Consider the following 21,843-nt stretch of genomic DNA (forward strand, 5'->3'; position numbering starts at 1 on the left):
ATAATGATACGATGATGGCCGTCAGAACGTTTCCCACCCTCGACCGGCAGCCATTTTGCAGGCTCACTTATTTATTTATTAATTTGAGCTTTCCCCCATTTCAAATCCCTCCATCCTTCCGTCCTGCATGCTGGCTGCTCAGGCTCCAGTCACTGCTTGTCACTCTGAATTTCAAATGGCTCCAATTTTCCCCCTGATGGCACGGAGAAGTGGCAGGCAGCGCACCGGGGAGGGTGGTCCGCTCCGTTTGGAGCGTTACGCCAGTAGTGATGTATTCTGTCTTTCTTTCTGTATGATGATTTTGAAGACGGCTTTCCTGTTGTGGGCCGTGTGGCACGGTCCGGCGCTGCTCCTGGCTCGGTTATTGATGTTGGGGTCGCTCCGCCTTGCCTCTCGCTCTCCCAGTACATGTGCATGCAACGGCGCACCGACATTCTTCTAAATGTGTGACTCATTTAATTGGAAAACTAACCAAAGAATAACTCTTCCTGGCTGCCTCCATCTTCTCCAACAGGTCTTTATGTTTTGTTCCTTAATCAGCGCTAACCAGCTATGAGGAGCGGGCGCTCTACCTGGAGGCCATTGTTCAGAACCACAGAGAGGTCATGACCTTTGAAGACTTTGCCTCGCAGGTCTTCTCTCCCTCTCCCGGCTATCCGATGAGTGGGACAGGTGAGAACCGAGCCACACTGCACCTACATCCACCTTTCTGCATGTTCCCCTCTTAGCCTTCTTTCGCCCCGCTTTGCCTCTTCTCCAGTATTAGTCTCTCCTCCTCCTCCTACTACACACAACACCTGTTCGCCCCTGTCGCCTCCCCCTGCCCCCCTATTCTCTACCATCTTCTTCCACTCCCCCGCTCACTGATGAATATCAAACGACGGGATCGGCTCTTCACGCCGTCCGACTGACTTCAAACAATCCGCTTTCTCCACTTCCTGCTGCACCACTCACGCTACTTTGTTCGCCGCTTCTTGTTTCAAACTGCATCTTTCCGTGCAATTACTTTCCTATGAATATAAGCAGCCTTGTTAAACGGCAGCCGCAGAGTGCACGGGTGTGTGTGTGTGTGTGTGTGTGTGTGTGTGTGCGAGCTCATTCACCAACACTTAGGGGATCCGACCGACTCGCGGATGTCAGCACAGCAGCCTTATCAGTCCATGATGAATACAATGGAAAACGTGTCTTATCATGTTCCTTCTTCTTGTACCAGCTCTGATCGATCTGCGACGGCGGCAAAATCAATACGGGATTACACTTCACTCCGCTCTATTGGCTCACGACACACATTCTGTTATGACCAGGATAGCGCTCCACAATACCGCACCACATCCGTCAGTGCTTATGCGCTTTACAGGCGTTTGTAATGTTTGCATCCCACACGCCGACACGTCAGATTCTCGTGTGTGTGTGTGTGTGTGTGTGTGTGTGTGTGTGTGTGTGTGCGTGTGTATGAACGCAGATTCTCAAAAGAACACACCGGTCACCTCCTCTCGTATTGGCACGTGAAGCGAAGGACTGAGAGGAAGAAAGTAGATCGAGATACAGAATATAGCCGAGAGGAAGCAAGACGTAGCTGTCGTTTTTAGACTATTCCAAATATAGCTTCCTTGTGTGGCTGAATGAGGGAGGTCAGCCAGGTTGAGAGTAATGTTTCCCAGCATGGGACACACACCGCGTCTAATGTGAGAAGCCACGACGTAATGAAGTCCGTACGGTAGTTCTGTCACCCTCGCTGCCGCGGAAACTCGTTCTGAGCAGCAATTTGTATTTCTCCGGAATCTCCTTCTGTAAATAGATTACAAGATGAATGTAAGTGTGCGTTAGTGTGTGTGTGTGCGTGTGTGTGTTTCCCTTCATATTCCATCCAGGACTCACAGGCAGCATACAATACTGTAACAGTCTCTTGCTTGAACGGTGGACCATTATAAAACTCCTTTTACAGCAATTTCACAAATGGCCTTTGCTGCTGCTGTTTGTCATTTTAAATACTGACAGGTTCATCTCGGGGGTCATTTGTGGAAAACACACAGAGCTGTATTTAAATTGAATTGCTGTTTCCAAAGTCGGCCTATTTCTAAAGACAACTCTAGAATATTGTTTTATATCTTTTAGGATCAGTTGGATTCACTGAGGTGCTGGAACAAGCAGACACATACATTGTATATTTTAAACTTTTTTCAGTTTTCTTAATTTTAAAGAAACAATGTGTCTTACAGATAATTTAGGCCTAGTGTATAACACAAACATGACGACAACTGGCAAAAAAACGTTGTATGTTTTGTATTAGAAATATTTGTCAAAATTGCCGCTGAGAGATTTTCTATCGATCGATGAATTGTTTAATTGACTCAGTTACTCCCAGCCTCCTAGGCTTTGTGTTTTCATATAAACTTCTTGACTGTATCCCTAAACTAAAAGCTTCTCTTGAGCTTTTCTTTTTTTGTAAAGTATCCTTTACATCGTTGCAGATCCAACGTATCCAAAGCGTACATCTCCAATGCATCACTGATGGCTGCTTCTCATTCTCACCCTCCTGAAATGTGCTTTACTGCCTTCCTGTGTGTGTGTGTGTGTGTGTGTGTGTGTGTGTGTGTGTGTGTGTGTGTGTGTGTGTGTGTGTGTGTGTGTGTGTGTGTGTGTGTGTGTGTGTGTGTGTGTGTGTGTGTGTGTGTGTGTGTGTGTGTGTGTGTGTGTGTGTGTGTGGTTTTATTTTTTTTTGCTTCCATCTGTCTTGTCTGTCCATCCTGCTCTGGCTCCCATTGCTGCCACTAACATGTCATCCATGCTCCACGACAGCGTGCAGGCGTTGGCCGGGGATGGTTTGGGACACGGAGTACCCCTGGGCCAAACTGGACTGTAAGACTCTGCCTGCTTCCTCCACACTAGGCATGACGCCCAGCCCCCGCCCACCGCCATCCATCCATCCATCCATCCCTTTTAGTCTCTGTGAATCCCGCCATCACCGACAAACTGGCCCTTTTTGTAAAGCGAGAACGGAGTAGAGTAGTGAAGTACAGATTATGCATGCTAATCGCTAAATACCGTTTCCCCCCCCCGATCCAGCCCCAGCCCCCTCCTGTCACCTCTCATTTCGGGGCTCTCCAGCATCCTCCACAGCGCCGTCCACCACGATCCTGAATGCAAGCTCACCTTGACCCCCCCCCCCCCCCCCCCCCTCTAAGTTCACACCGCCGTCACGGCGTCCCGCATGAGCCGGTCCATCTGGCCCCGAGACGGTGCCGTGGCCTCGCTGTGAAAGACCCGCACTGCTTTGCTCCGTTTTTTGTGTTGTGTGTTTTCATCCTCTAAACTTTTTGTTGTTGAATTTAGTAGAATTGCGATACTTTTCTCACGGATAACTCACCCCGACCCCCCTCTAATACCACTGGTGATGGATGTTGCTGTTGTGAACTGCCTTCCATTCATGCTTCATGGATTTCAAAATGTCCCTGATTTTGAAATGTTGTGAATCGGACGGATCGATCAAGGCAGCATCCGATATGATGAGCCCTCAAGGTGTCGTCAGGGGGAAGGAAATGGTGTTCGGATTAACTCTTCTCCCAAATCAGTTAACCCTGTGTGACTTTTGAACCCTCCAGTGACGACTAACCTCGACGCCACGCAAGCTGTCTGAAAAACCTCCGCTAGTCCAGACAGCGTTACAGCAGCCTTGTGTCGTGTGTGTGTGTCCACTGCTCTCTCACATGATGCTCTACTCTGTTTTTCCCTTGTAGATTAAAAATATCTTAACGGTCCAAATACTGTATATGGTGAAGGTAAGCCCCGAGTCAGTCGGAAGCTTCTTTCCGTCCAGCGGCCTTTCAACCGCCCGCTCGATCACGCATCCTGGCTGTTTCTCCTTTCCACCTCGCCTTTTTTTTTCTTTTTGTCTAATTTAACACTAACCAAGCTTTACTTACTGATTGCTCTGACAAAGAGAAGGGGCCAGAGAAATCAGGCTGTTTATTTGGCGGGCGGGGGGGGGGTGTGTCCCACTGTTTAGGACAGGCTGGTAATTGAAAGTGATGCACGGTGGGGACAATTAGCACCTGACTAAGTAGCAGCATGAACAATACGGCTACACTTCTGGCCCTCGCTTCTGCATGTGGCGCGCCTTTATCTCTTCTCCCAGCAAACACTCGTCTCTTTTCTTTCTTTGGTTCCCCCCCCCCGCTCCCCCCTCCCATTTCCTCCTGTTGGAGTGTGCCTGTTTGCCTGGGGCAGACTCTGAGACTAACACCTGCCGCACTGGAAGATGTCTTTGTCATCTGCAGCCTTGTTTGAACTGCTGCGCAGGGGACCAATGGGATCGCGGGGCCATTTAAAGACCCTCTTTGTTTTCTCTCCCACTCGCCCTTCCCCTTTCCATTTGAAATTAACCTTACCGTAAGGCAGATTGCGCTGAGTGAGGAGCGGAAATGTTGGCTTCTTATCGCGATAATAATGATACATGAGCACTTCTGCACATGGCTTCTTTTTTCCACTCGGTTACTTGCTATGAAAATGAATTCTGACACGAGGCCGCACAGCGAGGCACCACGTTTAGGAACTGATGTAACCACAGTGGTTGAGTGCGTCGGTGGGAGTGATGACTGTTTAGTGCAGCATGTTTTAATGGCTGCTAAACGAAAAGGGAAGTCTGTTGAGTGGGTGGATCACTGTAACGCACTATTGTCTGTGTATATTAGCTGTAATAGGCGGCTTCCTTCATCGCGTGTCTCTGCAGCACACGCTGACAGTTTACTTCATAAAGCAAAGGCTTTACTGTAGGAATGAGTCAAAGAATATGGGAATGCGGATTTCTTTCCATTTTTAGCCAAGCCCAACCCCCCTTTTTTTTTTGATTCATATGGAGATTTGCCCCCCCCCCCCCCCAGGCCCAGCCCCTTCACAAAACCCACCCTATGTTTCACTCGTGGCCCGGCCCTCCTCTCCCCACGAGCGGCAGCCCCGGATGCTGCCGGTGTCCACTGTGCTGCTGAGTGTCTGTTACTGCAGCCATCTGCCGTCCCTTTTAGCCGTTGCAACTTGAGATGCCTCCGGAAAGAAATGGCAGGAAATAAAAGGATAGGGAAGAAAATAGGCAACCAGATGCCACCTCAACAAAGCAGAAAAGTTGTTTAAACTCGGAGCATGAGGCCGAGGCGGGTGGGTGGTGGGGGGGGGGGTGAGCGGTGGTCTTGGATTGGTGGTGGTGGGGGGGGCACGCTGAGGAAATTCGGGCCGCGCTTGATTGTCCTCCCCGGCGCTCCGTGCCCACCTCCCGGCTTATTGCGGCCTGCTGTCCCCTAATCACGGATGTGAAGTTTTTGAAAAAGGACAATGCTGGACAATAGGACGTCTCCACGTGTTCACAACAAGAGCATAATGTGCAATTTTATTTCCATTCAAAGCATTCTGCTGTCACACTGTGAAGCGAATACTTTTCCTTTTCTTTCTTTATCTTCTTTTGCCCGTTGCTCCAAAAGGTTACCGCTCATTTTTTTAAAATATTATATAAACATCTCGCAAAACTGTTCTGGGAAGAAACGCCGATTTTCTTTAACAAGCTTCTGCTTTTTCACGACATGTGAAGGAGGCATGTCAGTTTTCTGCACACGTCTGTTTTGCAATGAAGGGACGGAACGAGCGCTGAACGGTTCTGCGAATGTCGGTGGAAATCCCATAAGATCTGTAATTCCTGGTTGTGGGAGCGGCGACCTGCATGACAAAGCATGCTGGGACGAACGGCAATCACACGAAGCCCGATGAACCGCGCCGCCACGTCTGACCCGCTCCGTCTCTCTCCACCCGTTGTCTCCCCACCCCTCTCCCCGCCCCCCTCTCCCCCAGGCTCCTTCACCGGCAGCGCCAGCACCGAGTCCGGAAGCGCGGCGGCCGCGGCGGACTCCGTCGACCAGGTTTCACCCACGATGCCCCGCGCCACAAAGAACCGTGTCTCCGGGAAGCTGCGCCGGTCAGCCAGCGCTATAAGCAAGTCCTCCAACTGAGCTCTTCACCCCCCCCCCCTCAACTTGTGCAGCCTTTAATCTTCTCTCAAAGAACCTCAAACACCCGGCGGCGACTGCAACACTCGTGTCTTTGTTGGGCGAGTCCTTTGTTTTTACTCTGTGTCATATAAACATGTAACTGGAGCATATTGCAATTTTTTAATTTAAGTGGCGAGCTTTGATTTCGTTCATGCATTTCCATTCTTTGTGGTGTTTGGCTGCTCGATCGAGACGCCACGAAGGTATTTATGTTCACCCCGGTGGTCGGCAGCATAGGAAGACCGTTTCAATGCGAGGATGTTGTTTTTATTCTCACTGTCTCGTGCGGTCTCGACGCACTACAGAGTGGCACTGAATGATACAGATGTAAATGGCACCATGCTGAAGCTGCACCAGGGATTGGTAACCGTCTGAATGCGTTTGCCTTTTTTACACCTCCTCCTGCACCCGCCACGACCTTCCCCGTGTCAAGAAGAACCACTTCAGTGGGTGACGGGCACCAGTTTGGACTTTGTCTCCCTACACTGAAAAGGAGAAGACACTGATGCAAGTGGAACACCCCCCTAGAATGATTCCCACTCTCTGCACTACTACGGTCCCTGCAGGACGAGCAGTCGGAGGCGTCTTAATTGTTTCCAGCCCAGAGTGGACAATCGATGACGTCTTTCTAACTTGAGCTGAAAAGAAATTCGTTTTGGTTGTTTGTTGTTTGTTGTTTTTTTCTTTTTATCGCTCTTGATTTTCATTTTTAAATGAATTCCGATGGATCGCGTCAGGATTTGATTTATGCAACTGCGCTGGAATGAGAAGAGACTGCGGTTGTAATTGTTTTCTGATGACGTTAACTTAGGCTCATGTCCGGTAATTGGATGAGTTCCTCCTGTCTCTTTCCTCCCATATCAGTTTCCCTGTCCTGTGAAGCTAAAGACATCGACATTCCAACGTTCCCGACCAACGTTTTTGCACTTGCCCTCATTGATTTAACTAGGATTGAATGTTTCTCTTGTTCTTGGATTTAAATTGCTTTAAAATTGTATTTTGTCTGTTGCTGGATGTATATAGAACTGTCTGATGAATATTTTTTTCTGTTTTGTTGTACTATGTAATATTGTGCTTTTTAGAGGAACAATACCGCCAGAGCCTCAGGTGAATCTTACCTCCATGCACTGGTGTGTGTGTGTGTGTGTGTGTGTGTGTGTGTGTCTGTGTGCGCGTGCGTGTGTGTGTGCGTGTGAGAGAGTTTCTGAAAGAGCTTCTCACGGTGCCTGTGTATTGTCTGTCATGTAAGATGCTGTCCAACGCCACTTCTCCTCCCCATAATCAGATTTTAGTTGCCCCTCTGCGTGGTCTGAGACTAACCATGGACACCTTGCGTCACATCTCGCCGTTAGCAGCGCTAACTCAAAGCTCTTTTTTATTTCTTTTTTTATCCTCCGTGTGTCTAAAGCCCAGTGTCTTGTGCTTCCTACAACAAAAACAGCAGCAGATGGATTTTGAATTGGGGTTCTCCATTTAGACTTTATTACAGGTGGTGCGCTGCTCCGTTCTTTATATTTGAATGGATCAAGTGGCACCACCTCCTCCTCCTCCTCTTTCCCATGATCCTCTCCTCCTGTCGCCTCCTGGGGCTAAAGGAGGGGCGACTGTTCTGGGTTTAGGTGGCATGCCAGAGCTGAACTCTTAACAGCCCTCCTAGCAACGGCCGGGCCGACGCACTCACTTCTCCAACCGGCCCGCTCAGGTTGTCATGGTAGCCAGGTGTCTCCACCCCCCCACACACACACACACACACACACACACCCTCTGAGGACTCCACCCGAGCTGCAACACTGTCCCCATCTGTTGCACGATGCCTTACTTTCCCCCCATGCTCTCCTCTCTCTCTCCTCACATGTCGCCTCCTTTTGTTTGTTTAGTCCTCAAACAGAAAATGACGAAGGAGGACAAATCCATTTTTTTATTTGCTTTATCTTTTTTGAAGAATGTACAGATTTTTATTTCCCCCCCAAAGCCACTTGAAGGAAGCGCCCAGGATGGTGATTTTAAAGATTGTAGGTTATGATGTATGTTAAAAGGGGTCTGTGCTCCCCCTTTGGGGGCTTAGTCGCTGGAGATGTTAGTTTGGACCAAGATGATTGTGTGTCTTAAATGCGTGGCGATAACGAGCTAGTGTTAGGCCTAGTGTGTGTTTTTCTTCTCCTTTCAGAAATCCTTGTACATTGTGTCAAATTTGAGGGCGTGTGCGCCTTCCTAATATAAATATATGAATGCCTGTAATATAATCTTTGTATAAGAGGAAAAAAAGCTTGAAGATTTCATCATTACTTGTCAACATATCAAACTGTTTTTAACGACCGAAGCCCTGCTATCTTTATTAGAAATGTGAAAAATTTCATTAAATCAATTTGAAATTCTAACTTATCTGTCCTTTTTCCTTAAAAACACATTGGCTAATTGTGTAACCTCAGATTTGTGGAGTTGTGTGTGTGTGCTGACATGATGGTGCTGTTACCATGGACTTTGTGACCCTGGCCCAGCCACACAGGCAGCAGCAGCAGGGGAAACCTGACCCCCCTCCCATCTGTCTCCCCTGCTGCTCGGCACCGGACTCCGCTCAGCGGAGGCCGACATAATGGAACCTCACCAAGAGGTACAGGTGCAATGGTTGCAGCACCTTCGGGTGCCCTGCCTCGCCTGGGTCACATAAAGACGCAAGAAAAGCACTTGACCGTAATTGGAGCCCTAAAACCGTGTGTGTGTGTGTGTGAGAGAGTTTGAGAAAGCTGATAATGTTGCCTCATTTCCACCCGGCGGCGGAGCGTTGTTGCCCTCAGTCAGTGACTGTGAGGTGGTTTACAACACAACAGACCTTCTGAGAGTCTCAGAAGGTCTCCCGCTCCCACATATATATATTCCGTGTCTTTAATATTCCTCGCTGTTCCCTGCAGTTCAAACATTGCTGCCATGATGGATTGTCACTGATGCCTAAAGCGGGAGTGACACATTAAAACTTTTTTTCTTTCCGAGCCTTCTGACCGGCAGGTATTAATGAGCAGGAGCAACAGTGTAGAAGCAAAGTATATATTTTTTAATCCTATATTAAATTGAGCATTTTTTTTCCGGCCAGTGAAAATGCTGCTGACAGCATGAGTCTGTGGGTCTGAAGTGACAAATTACAAGTGACTTAATGCTTTACAGGCTCTGGAGGTCAGACATGAAGCCAAGCGAGCCCTCGCGTGTCCTAAATCATCACAAATGATGCCGCATGAGTCTTCGGAAGCAGACAGATGTTCTAGTGCTCCAGAGGTGAACGTGATCCACCACCTCTTTGTCCTCCTGCCATGTCCTGACGTGGTATTAAGGAGGGAATTTATGATTAGCCCCTAAGTGCTTCTCTGTGGCAGCAGCGAAACGGCGTCTATTGAGCCACTGCAGCTCTGTGATTTACCCGCATCAGCCTGATAAACGGGGAGACGAGGTTTGTCCAAAGGTTTGTCCTGTTGAGGACGGCTAAATAGATTCGCACTGTTTTTGTGGCCCGGTGTTTGGAGAGAAAGTGCCAAAGAGAAACGACCGGTTTGCTGAGGTGCTTAAAACGCTGTAAGCGTGTAAACTTATTCTGATGCTCGTCATCAACTTTAAACTCCTCATCGGGAAACTGCGACTTGAGCGCCTTTGAACAATTGTTTTAAAAAAAAAAAGAGAATTGATGTTGAAGTTTTTTTCTTTTAATTAAGGCGCTGTATCTACACAATATTTAACGAAATGTATCGATAAATGAAGTGTAAATATTTGTTTTAGTTTAAAGGGAGTCTTGGTTCCGTGTCATCGTGATTATTGTGCCTATTGAAAATCATTCACTACAGAAAACCTTCCAGAGACACAATTAAATAAATAACTTAAATCATTCACACCTTCAACCCAGAACTCGCTTCAGAAATACGGAGAATAAAGTAAATTAGCGTGCAGAATGTTTTCCCAAAAAGTTAAGGCACCATGAGCCACGTGTCCTTTTGAAAATATTTTTTTTATTTCGATAGACAACAACGATATACACATACAATCAAAGCGCTATAAAAGCCAACATTTAAGAAAAATAACTTGTCCTTAAAAAAGATTGCATCTAAGGTAAGAGCTTTACGTTTTTTTTTCTTTTAACAAGAGCTGTGGTGATTGAAGATTAAAACCCGATCCACGATAATTATCACAACTCGTGAATTTGACCAAAAAGAAAATAAAACATTTTGGCTATACGACATGTAAACTGCCAGAACGATTCACAGAAGAAGTCACAACAAACACAACAATAAGTTACACAAAATAATTAGAATAAATAAATAAATAAACATATGATGAAAAATATTGCAACAATTCTTCAATAATAATAATAATAATAACATAATAAAATATGTGCCGGCGTTCAAAATCAAAACAGTGTATGTTGACTTTTTTTTAAGGCAGTTATACAGCGGGATGTGGACGTATGTGTGTCGGACTACAGGCTCGTCTGTAAATTATACTAAAGGCAGTCGTGGTTCTACTACACAGGGAATGCTTCAGTCACTCGTTTTCCCAACGATACAAAGTTGACGCGTTCCGTCGGTCACAAACCAGCGTAAAGCTTCAGCGACAGAGCATCACGGTCGGGGAATTCACGGGGTCGGGAGGGGGGTAGTTGGGGGTAGTTGGGGGTGGGGGGGGGTTCTGAGGATTTTTAAGACATTTCTTAGGTCTAGAAGCTATCATCGAACACATGTGCTGTCCTAGAAAAATACCCTTTTAACAGTCAAACTAACGCTTTGTATTCTTTTTTTTTTCTTGATAAACTAATTTGAGAAAGAGAATCTCAAAATAGGCCTATATGTAATTCAAATATAGAGAGAAGCATTCAACAATCACTGATTGGCATGGAAAAGACACCTCATTTAACACCACTTAAACATCAAACCGCCCCGCCTTTTTATTGGCCCATTGTATGGCAGAAGGCTTCACAAACTCTTTTCTTTTTTTTTCTTCTTTTTTTTTACTCCGAAGCCACTTTTTCTTTTACTTCTCCCTCCCAGCAAAGGCACGAGTTTACGGTTGTCTCTAGCAGGCGGGGCGCACCGGCATCTGCAGCAGGATCACCTGCCTGTTCTCCGAGGGGTGGCACTTGTTTATGTGCCTGGTGAGCCCCGGCGAGCTGTACAGAGTGGCGGGGCAGTATTTGCACGGGTAGATCTGGGAGGAGTGCATGAGGCGCAGGTGTCTCTCCTGGCCGGCCCTGCTGGTGAAACTCTCCCCGCACACCGGGCACAGCAGGCAGTCCACCGGGCTCAGATTGAGGGGGCTTTGGTTTGAGGCTTCCTTTGAGGATGATGAGGAGGAGGAGGAGGATGCTGAGGAGGACAAGACCGGAGCCTGCTCGGCCGGCTGCTCGCCGGTTTGGAACCCGTGCTCCTCCAGCACTTTCTTTTGCAACGCCTGGTGCGCCATGATGTGTTTTCTTAGGTATGCCTGTCGCTTAAACCTCTTCCCGCAGTACTGGCAGTCATATGTGCCGTCCTCGGAGCCCGACTCGGACAGGCCGGGGCTCGGGGTGTCCCTGTCGCTCATGTCTTTGGCTTCGTCGGTGACCGACTTGACACCTAGCGGTGGCATTTTGGCCGTTTCGGGTTTGATGCCCTGAGCCGGTGGCATCGCCGGCGCGCCGGTGGTCCGGGGTTTGTGCCAGCGGCGATGAGAGGCGAGGTTGGCCGGGCAGCTGAACATCTTATCGCACTCCGGACACCGGTACTCGACCCGCACGATGCGGGAGCACTTGTGCTGAGCCAGGGAGAAGGGGTCCGCGTACGCCTCCTTGCACAGCTGACACACAAACTCTCCGAGGGGCTTGTTTCCTCCCGAGGACTGCGACCTCGGCTTCACCTCCAGCGGCCCCTCTTTGATTTTGAGACCAAGCACGGGAGAAGTCGTCATCTCGTCTTCGAAGTTGAGCTTCCTAATGGCTTTGGGTTTCTTGGGGGCGGGTTTAGATTTGCGCTCCGTGCCGTCCGCTGCGGGTCTTTTGGCGGCGACCCGGTTGCTCGGTGCGGGGAGGCTGCTGGTGGTGCCGCTGCGGCTGCTATTGCTGGTGCCGATTTTCAGGTCAACCGGGGCGTACAGGAGGTGGTCCAGGCCGGAGAGGGAGGCAGGGGTCGGGAATGACTCTGCAGAAATCGGCGAGCCCAGATTGAAACTTCGCTCAAAATATCCCCGGTCGTGCTCCTTGCTGATGGGCCGGGTGGGGCTGTAGAGGGCTTGGCACGCCGCCTCTGGGTTACCGAACTGTAACGGCTTCTCGCGTCTTGGCACCGGCACGTCGGCTGCTCTGAAATCCGGAGATGCCGCGGCGCGGTCCGGACTGGACACCACGGACATCGGCGGGGAGGGGTCCACGTAACTCGGCAAGGCAGCTGGGGTGGGGTGTTCCTGGAGGTCATCTTCGTCCGACCGAGGTCTGTAGGAAATATGTGCAGATTTCCTGTTTCTTTTTACCAGGAATCCTTTGGGCATCTTGGCGAGTAACGGCAGAAAGGCACTTCGGGGAGGTGGGCGAAGTCTGGAGTATCCAGGTTTGTTAAAAATATGGCAATTCTAGAAGCTTACGGGACTTTATCTCCCCGGTATATCGATTCTTCTGTTGCTGAAATGTTTTCGTCTCCAAGGCATAGCTCCACTCTTTTTATGCCGGAATGATGCTATTGTTCTCGCCCCCCCCTGTGGCAGAATCCCCAACCAATCAGATGGAACCTGGATCCCAGTGGATTGGATTGTGGGAGGACTCAGGGTCGGGGTTTGGTGGATTTCGTTGGAGGATGTGCAGATAGCTTAGCAGATGTACTGGCGGTTTATTACATTAATGTGTGCGCTCAGCCCCTCCCCAACAGAGGCACACGACGGGGCCCTCCTCTTTTTACGGTCTGATAGTCCCCTATACAAATGCACACGTGCCACGGCTTTGTGGCTCTCCTCTGGGGGCCCCGGAGCTGCCAAAAGGAAATGTCCGTCACTGCCACAATCATCACAATTTGGGGATGAGACAAGCTTGGTTAAATACAAATAAAAAGCAGTATTTATTTCAAATGTTGCTGTGGTGTTGCTCATAGAGAGCATTCGCCTAAATAGTCCCAACTGTGAGACCACATTATCTCAGATCCCTTTTTTTTCTTCTTATCTTGGTTTTACCTCCACACGTTTAAGACTTGTTTGTTTTCTGTTTCAGCGCTCCTCTTTTACGCACGAGCGTTGCGCACATCCTCAGGCCAACCATGCGGACAAAACGGGTTTATAGACTTTGATTTTATTATGTCTTCAATAAACACTATAGAGGGAGTGTTTCTTTATTGTAGGGCACGTGTCTGTCTCGGTTTAACTCGACATATAAATCAGACATCTCGCTGCATACATAAGTAATAAGAAGCTCCTCTGGTCTTTGTGCACAAGAGCAACGTCTGCCCGTTCTTGAATATCTCTGTCTTCTTTTTTTTTGTCGTTTGAAAGGCAAATTGACCTCTTAACGGGACTCACGGCCAATCTGGCCCGCGTGCTGGGCGGAATCAGTGCTGCAGACAAAGACACATTTGTGCGGTTTTTAAGTTGTTTCGGGGCTCAATTTGCTGAGAAGTTGGTGCGCTTCAATATTAAATATAAATACCGTAATATTTTTTTTTGACACTAAAGTTCTGCACCTCCCTGACCGGCCAACAAAACACATCTTTATTTCCCACACGGCTGTCTGCGCCAAATGTTCTTTACCAGCTCCCCTACGGTTTCTGCGCATACCTCATATATCGTGTATTTGTCTTTTTTTTCGTTATAATGGCTCAACGTAGGCTGCAGAGCGCCACTTGGCACAGAGCGCATTCTTTTTCCTTTCACTCGGCAGACCAGGGAGGAATTAATCTCCATCGTCGTACATTGTTCCCCTTATTTGCATAAAGCTGCACTATGACCAAGTCAAATAATTACACAATCGGAGCCGCAGGCCTGCGCCTTCCTTTCAATGGGCCTCTGTGTGCCGGTGCCTTCTCACCTGCCTGCAAGCACACCGTTATTTGGGTTGGAATTGACACATTTGCTAAAAGCAACATAAATAAAATAAAAAAAACTGCATATTGATATATATTTTTTGTTCCTTTTAAAGACCCGGCTAACTTTTCATGATTTAAGTCAGGGACTATTTCAACGCACTGCTCTGTTTAGTTTGAATGTTATCTACTGGATCTACTTTCCCCCGTTTGGACTCTATTCGTTTATCAATCTTTACATCTTTATCACACAAGATATAACTTATCCAAACGTCTTGTTCGCTGTGCCTGTTACTTGTTGTTCCTTCAGTCTCCACGTCTATTAGTCGTGTTTTGTTTGGACTACATGCTTTGATGGCATTTTAACGAGTTCCTCTTTCCCCCGTAATAATTTCCGTGGGCTGCGTGGGCCGGTTCTCTTGGCTACACAAACGCATGCGCCTGTTTGATCAGTGGCGTGTGCTGCACGGGAAGCGAAGGCCCCTCATTAACATACAGCTGCAGCTGCTTTAATGCAGCTCAACTTCATCCTTCTGAACCTTATGGCACGCTGTAGTTTTTTTTGTATATATATATAAACGTGGTTCTCATTCTACTCTTATACCAGTACAACATGTGATCTAATTTCTCAAATGATGATATGAAAGTTAAAGATGCACGTGTTATCTTTTAAATTCTATTATGTGATTTACAACCGTTGTTTGTTTGTTTTTTACGCCGTGGGCCCACGTTTGCTCAGCTTTCTGCAAATATTAACTTTAAGAAGATGGCAGAGCTGTCACATGTCTGCTATTTTATGACTTAACTGTACAACCAGAAGTTTGATTTGAAAACTGTATTAGTTTCTGAGCCAGTTCTTACTACATTGCGCCCCCTACAGGATAAATAACTCACAGAGAAACGTTGAGCTTCAGTATCCAAAGCGTTGCACTCAGATCCCTTTGCAGGCATCTCACCATGCCGTTCCTGTCAAACATTAACCCGGTTACCCAGGGAGTTTGGTAATTCCATTAGATTAGATTAGCCTTATTCTCGCCATGTACATGTCCAGAAACCTCCTGTACCTCCCAGATGAATGATTGGCTCCATGTGCTTCGCGGACCCAAGCCAATTTGAAAGTGCAATGGAACATGACTGTAATTGGTGCTCACTACATGGCCACCTTCAATGCATTGTCAATCAATTATTGTAATGGATTAGCTGAGGTCCTATTCTGGCTGGTCGTAATCTGATAGTGGGCTCTTTCAGCACCATGGAGAGAGCCAGCGAGGGACCCAGATTTAATCAGGCGGGCCGTGGACACGGCACAGCCTCGGCCTGAGCCTTTGTCCCCGCAAACGGCGAGCAGGCAGGCGTCAGCGAGGGAACAATGGCGCAGTGGAACAAAAGTGCTGGAGTTTAATGAAGTGTTTTTTAAACGTAGTTCTGTTTGGATTTCCATGACACATTTAAACTATTTCTACGGCGAGGTGATGGCTCAGTTCACCCCTTCAATGTTCTTTTTAGTCGCTCTGTTGCAGTTTTGTTGATGAATTTACCGGCTTGTTAGTTGATAATCAATCGACATGTATACTTTTACTGTAATTCCCAAAGAGAAGATTAGATAGTCGGGAGGTTTTCTGCCATATGTTTTGTTTTTCCGATGGAAAATGTTTTGTTTTTGGTATTTGTGCAAGCAAAATGAACTGTGTGGCACCGCTTTGGTTTCTCCTGGAATACCAGGAAAACCATCTGTTGGCCGTCTTAGGGGAGTCAACAAGTCATCGCGAAACAACAGTCAGCACTTATAAAGAGCAACAATGGTAAAAGGCTTGTCGTGAGCCTCTGGAAGAGAAATTCGACTGTAGCATCCAGAGGATCAATGGGGAAATTGCTTGTTTGGCCATGAGAGCAACACAGAGGTCACTGTCTAGACTTTAAAGTGTACTTTGGAAGGGTACCCGCGAGACCAGGTTACTGTGAAAAGCCCTGTAAAGTGGTACAGCTCTGAGCTTAAGACTAATGGACCTCGGTGTTGACTTAGAATGTCCCCAATGTCATCCGTGCTTTTGACAATGATGCTGATGACTCTATGAGGACAGTCGCTTGGGCTTTTATGTCATTTCTGAAGAGGTTAGGATGAGCTGGCTACAAACTCGTATATACATATATATATATATATACACACTAGGGAAATACCACATCAATGATTTCCAAAAGGTTGCTCATTACGTCAAGGAAAACCTTTAATTGGATTTATCCAGGATGTGTGTCCTCAGACATGAACAAATACTTCAAAGGGACACTAGCTTTTTTCCGCTTCTTTCCCATAAAGAGCCTCTTATTAAAAAATGGTCTTCCTGCATATCAATCATATCAGCAGCTGGAGTCCCAGGGGCATATTTAGCTCTAATTTACTCGTCAAAAACATCAGAGTGTCTCTCAATAATCTCCACAGTGCATTGGCGGTTTGGGGTCGGTGTCCCCTGTCAGAAAGCATGCCCTGGAATGTTAAACACTAATTCACCTCCGAGCTGTGGAGGTGGATGAAGTGATTGTTCTATCTGGGAACTGATTAAAACGGCTCTGGCCTGCTTCTCACCTCTGACGTCGGCCACATTCATTTCTGTATTCATGAGCGGATGAGAAAGTGCAGGCAGAGCGGCTGCCGTATTACAGATAATAAGACCAGCGGGCACCACATTCGCTGCCACAGGTTTCCCCCTGCCCCGGCTCATTCAATTATTTCACAAGAGTCCTCTGAGGCACAGCTGCACTATGGGGGTGAAGAGGAGTAAATTGAGACACACACACACACACACACACACACACACACACAGGAAAACGCACAAGCTCCTTATACAAAGAAGTGGAGGAGGCACATGCACACTGTAGCAAGAGAAGCCGGCATACAAAAGATTTTTTACTGACAAGCATTTGGCTTTGTACTATCGGTCGGTGCATTTCTTACACATGTAGACAACAAAAAATGGCCCGTCCTCCGTTGCTCACTGGCTCCCTGAAGATTGCAATGATATTGGTAACGACTCCGCGTAAGAAAAATGAAATCAGGGCCATTGCTCATAGACTCCATATATGAGGTCGCCATTATCTTGATGAAAGTGTAGACAGCAGCTGTGTCATCGAGGAGCATGAGAGATGGACTCTGGCAGGCCTAATGGGCTATATCCTTTATCTATTGACATATGGAGCTACACAGTGGTCATCTTTCTCACAACCTCAAACTACGAGTCAGCTTATCTCACTCATTTATTCATATGCTAAATTCATGTAGAAACCTTCGTTGAATACATAACGGTCCCTGAATTAATGTTCAAGGCGTTATATTTTAAACACCAGCTCTGCAGTTGAAGTCTGTCTTTGTGGTGCGTGGGGAAGGGTTGCTGTCCATGGTCCTGAACTCTTCCTTCTGAGTTTACAGTGCCGGCTGCCTCTTGGTGACTTGGGCTCTATAAAAGACACCGGGCCAGTGCGAAATACTACAAGTTTGTGCCATGTGAGGGGTTTTAAGTGCCAGAGTAATGAGATTCTGCCATTCTTAGTCTCAAATTAGTGGCATTATGCCCTTTATATCGTTTTTTTAACATGATGTTGCACATGTTTTGTTAGATTTTGCAGCTTTTTTATTTTGACAATAAAAACAGTAGGTGTATGTGTGTTGTTGTGTGAGACATCAGCAGCCACAATCGTATCAGCAGCCACTTAACTTTAGCTGAGCACAAAGACTGGAAACATTGCCGGACAAAGTATGTCCACCAAGTGGAAAAACATTGTGATTTCATGACGAGAAACTTCTGAAAGGTACTTCACCCGGTCAAGAAATCTTCTGGCACATAACTCCCGGTAAAATCCCAACTCGTTGCTGTGGAATTAAGTTTGTAAACTAAATATAATATGTTGTGACTTTTAGAAGTAGTAGAGATACATTAGGTTATCTTTGGACGGAGCCAGGCTTGCAGGTTCCCCTTGCCTCCAGTCTGTTTGCTAAGCTAAGCTAACTAGCTGCTGGCTCCAGTTACATATTTACCGTACAGACACGGTATGTCAAATTATTTTTCATCCGGCTCGTGGCTAAAAGGCCTGTAAGCCAAATGTCAAACGACTGCACTCGCGTCGAGAGCTTTCTTTCATGTCGTATTAGCTTGTGGCTAACATGGTTTTACATATGGTAAATATTAAACATGTGTTTATCTTCATGATTCAGAATTGCCTGTTGCCTCTGGAGATTAAGAAATGCCTTAAACAATGTAGAGCTCAATAAGAAAATAACCTCTTCTTGGACGTTGACTTTGGAATGCTGCATTTTCCAAACAAAGATTTCCCAGAATTTCTTCCCAGAACTCTCTGGAACTGGAAACGGGCTAATTTGCATTCTCCTATAATTGCGCTGCTTCTTTGATTATTAAATGATCATCCTAATTAGGGAGCATAATAGGGTTAATCAGACTCTGTTCATCACACTTATTATTATTCCTGCAAAAAACGAGAAAAAAAAGATACAGTACTTGATTAATTATATCAGCCTTTTCATCAGCTGGGCTGCCATTCCCCTCTCTGAAATTAATATCATGTTGTAAATGGAAGGAAGGAGCTGGCCGGACACAGACAGATGAAAGATTTCACTCAAATTAATTAAGCACTAATTATGCAGTGGGAGTTGGGAGCAGTTTGCATAATGAGCTCTATCAAAAGAGATCAGTCATGGAGAGGAGCTGCAGAGTTTCTATACAGCCTTCAGATGCTACACAGACACCACTACACATCATGAAGAGGGCTGGCGGGGAAGTGGGAAAAGGGTTAAAGCACTTTGGGCCTTGAGTCGTGGGGTTGAGGAGTGTTTTGTTGGGTTTGTCAACATGAACGTGAAGCAGAAGCTTCCTCGCTCGTGGCCTGTTTCGTTCCACCAACGCGGATTATTCCGGTCTCGCTTTCAAGATATTACACCGGTCCCGGGGCTGTGTGTGTGGGTAGGTGGGGGTGGGAGAAAAACAGACACACACACACACACACACACACACACACACACACACACACACACACACACACACACGTGTGTGTGTTTTTCTCCCACCCCCACCCACCCACCCCTCCGCTTAAGCATCAGATAATGAAATCTCTGCTCCAGCAAGAGGCAATAAGAACAGAATGTACCTCTAAATTCGAGCTAATCACAAACAACCTGCATCAACCCTCCAGGGAGCTTTAAAGACTCTAATCATTCTTGTGCTGTTCAGTTATTGTTGATCAGGGACTCTAGACAAAGGGAAAAGGGATCAAACCGGCAGAAATTCTCAATATCTTAATCGCCTGTTTAATCACAGCCACTGTGTAGTGTACGGAGTTGAGTTACTTGAACTGATTTGTGCAGCAGCGGCAATCATGCATGGGCTAATCAGGGTGCACAGCCCGACACTGCCCTTCAAGGTCCCCGAGTGGAATTACAAAGACTATGATTAGTTAATCAAATGAAGAACCCAATGTCCTTCCTTTATTTGTGTATACACCTTATCTAAATGGAAATTGTATAGCTGAGGCACTTCCAGAAGGACACATCTACATGTGAATGATCCTCCTTGAGCCCTTGGCAGCGAATAGAGAATAAGATCTTTCACTCCCAATCATCGTGTTATGGCATTGTGGAGACTTTCACATGTCTGAATGATATTTGTTGTCAATGCTCGTGTGAATGATGCAATCACTCGTTCCGTTGTGAAGTAAATCAGGAAGCACTAGACAGCAGCTCTTCACACACACATGATGTGAGGCATGAATGTCAAGACTGTATTATTTTCAGAGTGGAGGGAAAAAAGGGAGAATCAAACAGGCTGTGGAAAGCATCTTATTGATAGTACGTATATAGAAATAAGATCAGAAGGCTGGTGCTGAAAGGTACAACTGGGTACGCTGTGCCTTAAGAGTGAAACCATTTTAGAGGATCCACTGTATTAATTAGTCTGCAATGTAATCTATTGCATCATTTTAAGCATTCACCTGCTTTTAATAACCTTGTGTAACACAATGCATCTAGCTTTTAGTGAAATTAGGGATGGCCTTGAATCCATTCATTGGCTTACATGCAGTTAGATTTTAATAATGTTTCTTACTTGAAATAAGAATGGACATTACTACATTGTCCATATTGCGCTGCTTGGTAACTTAAAAACATAAAAATAAGCTTTTAAGAGTTTGCTTGTTAGATAATCTGACATTTAATGGCCATCTAGGTGACACGTCAGGCGTCATTTGATTAATTTGTGTTGAAATGCACATGCTAAAGAAGCTGAGACTGATGAAGTGCAAGGAACATTATAAATAAAAAAGTAGGCCATCACCTCGGGTTAGCCAGAATTGAATTATCACACACTGCCTTTCTCCTCTCGCAGGTTAAAAACCAAACCAGAGTCTCCAAATGTTTATCCTGAATATATCCTATTAGATTCAGGTTTATTGTTTTCAAAGTTTTTGTTTTTTCTTCTGTCAGACATGCTGTTAGATATTGTGACAGTTGTTTCCCTAAAGAGAAAATAATTCCCCTCCATTGCTTCGTGACAACTTCCTTCCAGGGGAGGCAGACTTGACCTGCTCGCTCCTCCTCGAATCACCTCTATTATTTGCCGGTGACAGCCGCCCTTTTGGAGGGCGGGCGGCTCGCTGAAAGCTGCGGGGTCGTGGGTGTCCCAATCCATCTCTGTCTGCCCGCCGATTGATTGTGATTTAGTGCGCGGAGCGGGAGATGGCGGGGTTCCATTTTGATGAGCGATAGCTGGGAACCCTTTGACTCCCAGCACATGGCCAAGCAGCGGCAGGGCTGTGATGAGGGGTCACGGGCAGCTGGTGGGGGTAAACCGGGTGGGATCTAGGAGGTCGGGTGGAGGCAATGGGGGTTGCACGGATCACAAGATAGAAGGTGTCAGAGATCCAGGACAAAGCCCCCCCCCCCCCCCTCACTGACCGCCTGAGTCTATCACTTAGCCCATCCATCACCACTCCAGCTTTGTGGTTAGCGCAACGGTTGCTAGCTAATCGTTTCATCATCAGGGAGATAATGGAGATGACAGTCGGTAACACAGAGGAGCAGCAAGGACCCGCAAGCAGTGCACGGCCCTCCAGAAGGGGCTTTTACTCCAGCAGGGTGAATACAGCTTTCCCCTGGATTCCTGACTCAAATATTAATGGGCCTTGCATTAAAGGTTAACCTCTCGGAGGTGCAGGCCGGGTGACGTTTGTTTGAACACCAGTTAATGGTTACACATGAGTCTACTGTGGAGCTGGCCGCATGCTTTGAAACATCAGCGTCCTTCTTTTTTTTATCTCTGAGCAAAACCACAATGAATCTGAGGGGAGTTTCCACATATTGTGCTGTGAGAAACTCCAAAGAGATATCTGTGGCGATTTGAAGACAAAAAAAACCCTTATTTGTGAAGATTTCAGCTCCTGCCAGCTGCTCTGTTTTCCCAGTTTTCCTCTAAATATCACAAGATATGCATGAAAACAGCACCTGACTAGAAATCCGAGCCATTGGCTGATACTTCATAATATAATTTTCAAATCTCAGTCCTCAGGAGCAAAGTTCAGAGAGAACGCCGACTCCCAGCTCAGCTCGGATGAAGCGGTGAGTCCCGCTTCAGTGGGCCGCTTCGGCAGCTTAACTCCAGCTTAACGCCAGATATTCAAATTGGAAGACGGACGAGAAGCGGAATTGTTAGCAAAATAAATCTGATGCGTATTACTGCGCTTTTTAAAACATGTAACGGGAGCTTTGGCTTAAAAGACCAAATAAAAATACCCAAAGTTTCATTCCC

The 21,843-nt window shown here is 46.7% G+C and overlaps 2 protein-coding genes across 9 annotated transcripts in view; one reads left to right on the forward strand and one right to left on the reverse strand.

The window, feature by feature from the left end:
- The window catches only part of ralgapa2 (Ral GTPase activating protein catalytic subunit alpha 2), a 76,563-nt gene extending 68,153 nt beyond the window's left edge, over positions 1–8,410 (forward strand). For 4 of the 8 annotated variants that reach the window (XM_078089811.1, XM_078089814.1, XM_078089813.1 and 1 more), the window contains 2 exons: positions 551–672; positions 2,800–3,378. In XM_078089811.1, coding sequence (XP_077945937.1) covers positions 551–672; positions 2,800–3,005 — 328 coding nt within the window. In that variant the 3' untranslated portion in view covers positions 3,006–3,378. Of the gene's footprint in view, positions 1–550; positions 673–2,799; positions 3,379–3,737; positions 3,780–5,835 lie in introns of those variants that run through there. The other 4 variants (XM_040199262.2, XM_078089816.1, XM_040199265.2 and 1 more) reach the window with 3 other exon arrangements.
- Positions 8,411–10,001: 1,591 nt separating this feature from the next.
- insm1b (insulinoma-associated 1b) lies at positions 10,002–14,120 on the reverse strand. The gene has a single exon (XM_040200353.2). The coding sequence runs from the start codon at positions 12,525–12,527 to the stop codon at positions 11,082–11,084; it is 1,446 nt and encodes a 481-aa protein (XP_040056287.2). The 5' UTR covers positions 12,528–14,120; the 3' UTR covers positions 10,002–11,081.
- Positions 14,121–21,843: the final 7,723 nt, after the last annotated feature.

Source organism: Gasterosteus aculeatus, chromosome 15, assembly GCF_964276395.1.
Source record: "Gasterosteus aculeatus chromosome 15, fGasAcu3.hap1.1, whole genome shotgun sequence".
Classification (NCBI taxonomy): Eukaryota; Metazoa; Chordata; class Actinopteri; order Perciformes; family Gasterosteidae; genus Gasterosteus; species Gasterosteus aculeatus.

What these genes read in the sequence shown, in the direction of transcription:
- insm1b (XM_040200353.2), bottom strand. Translation starts at nt 12,527, where the DNA reads ATGCCCAAAGGATTCCTGGTAAAAAGAAACAGGAAATCTGCACATATT.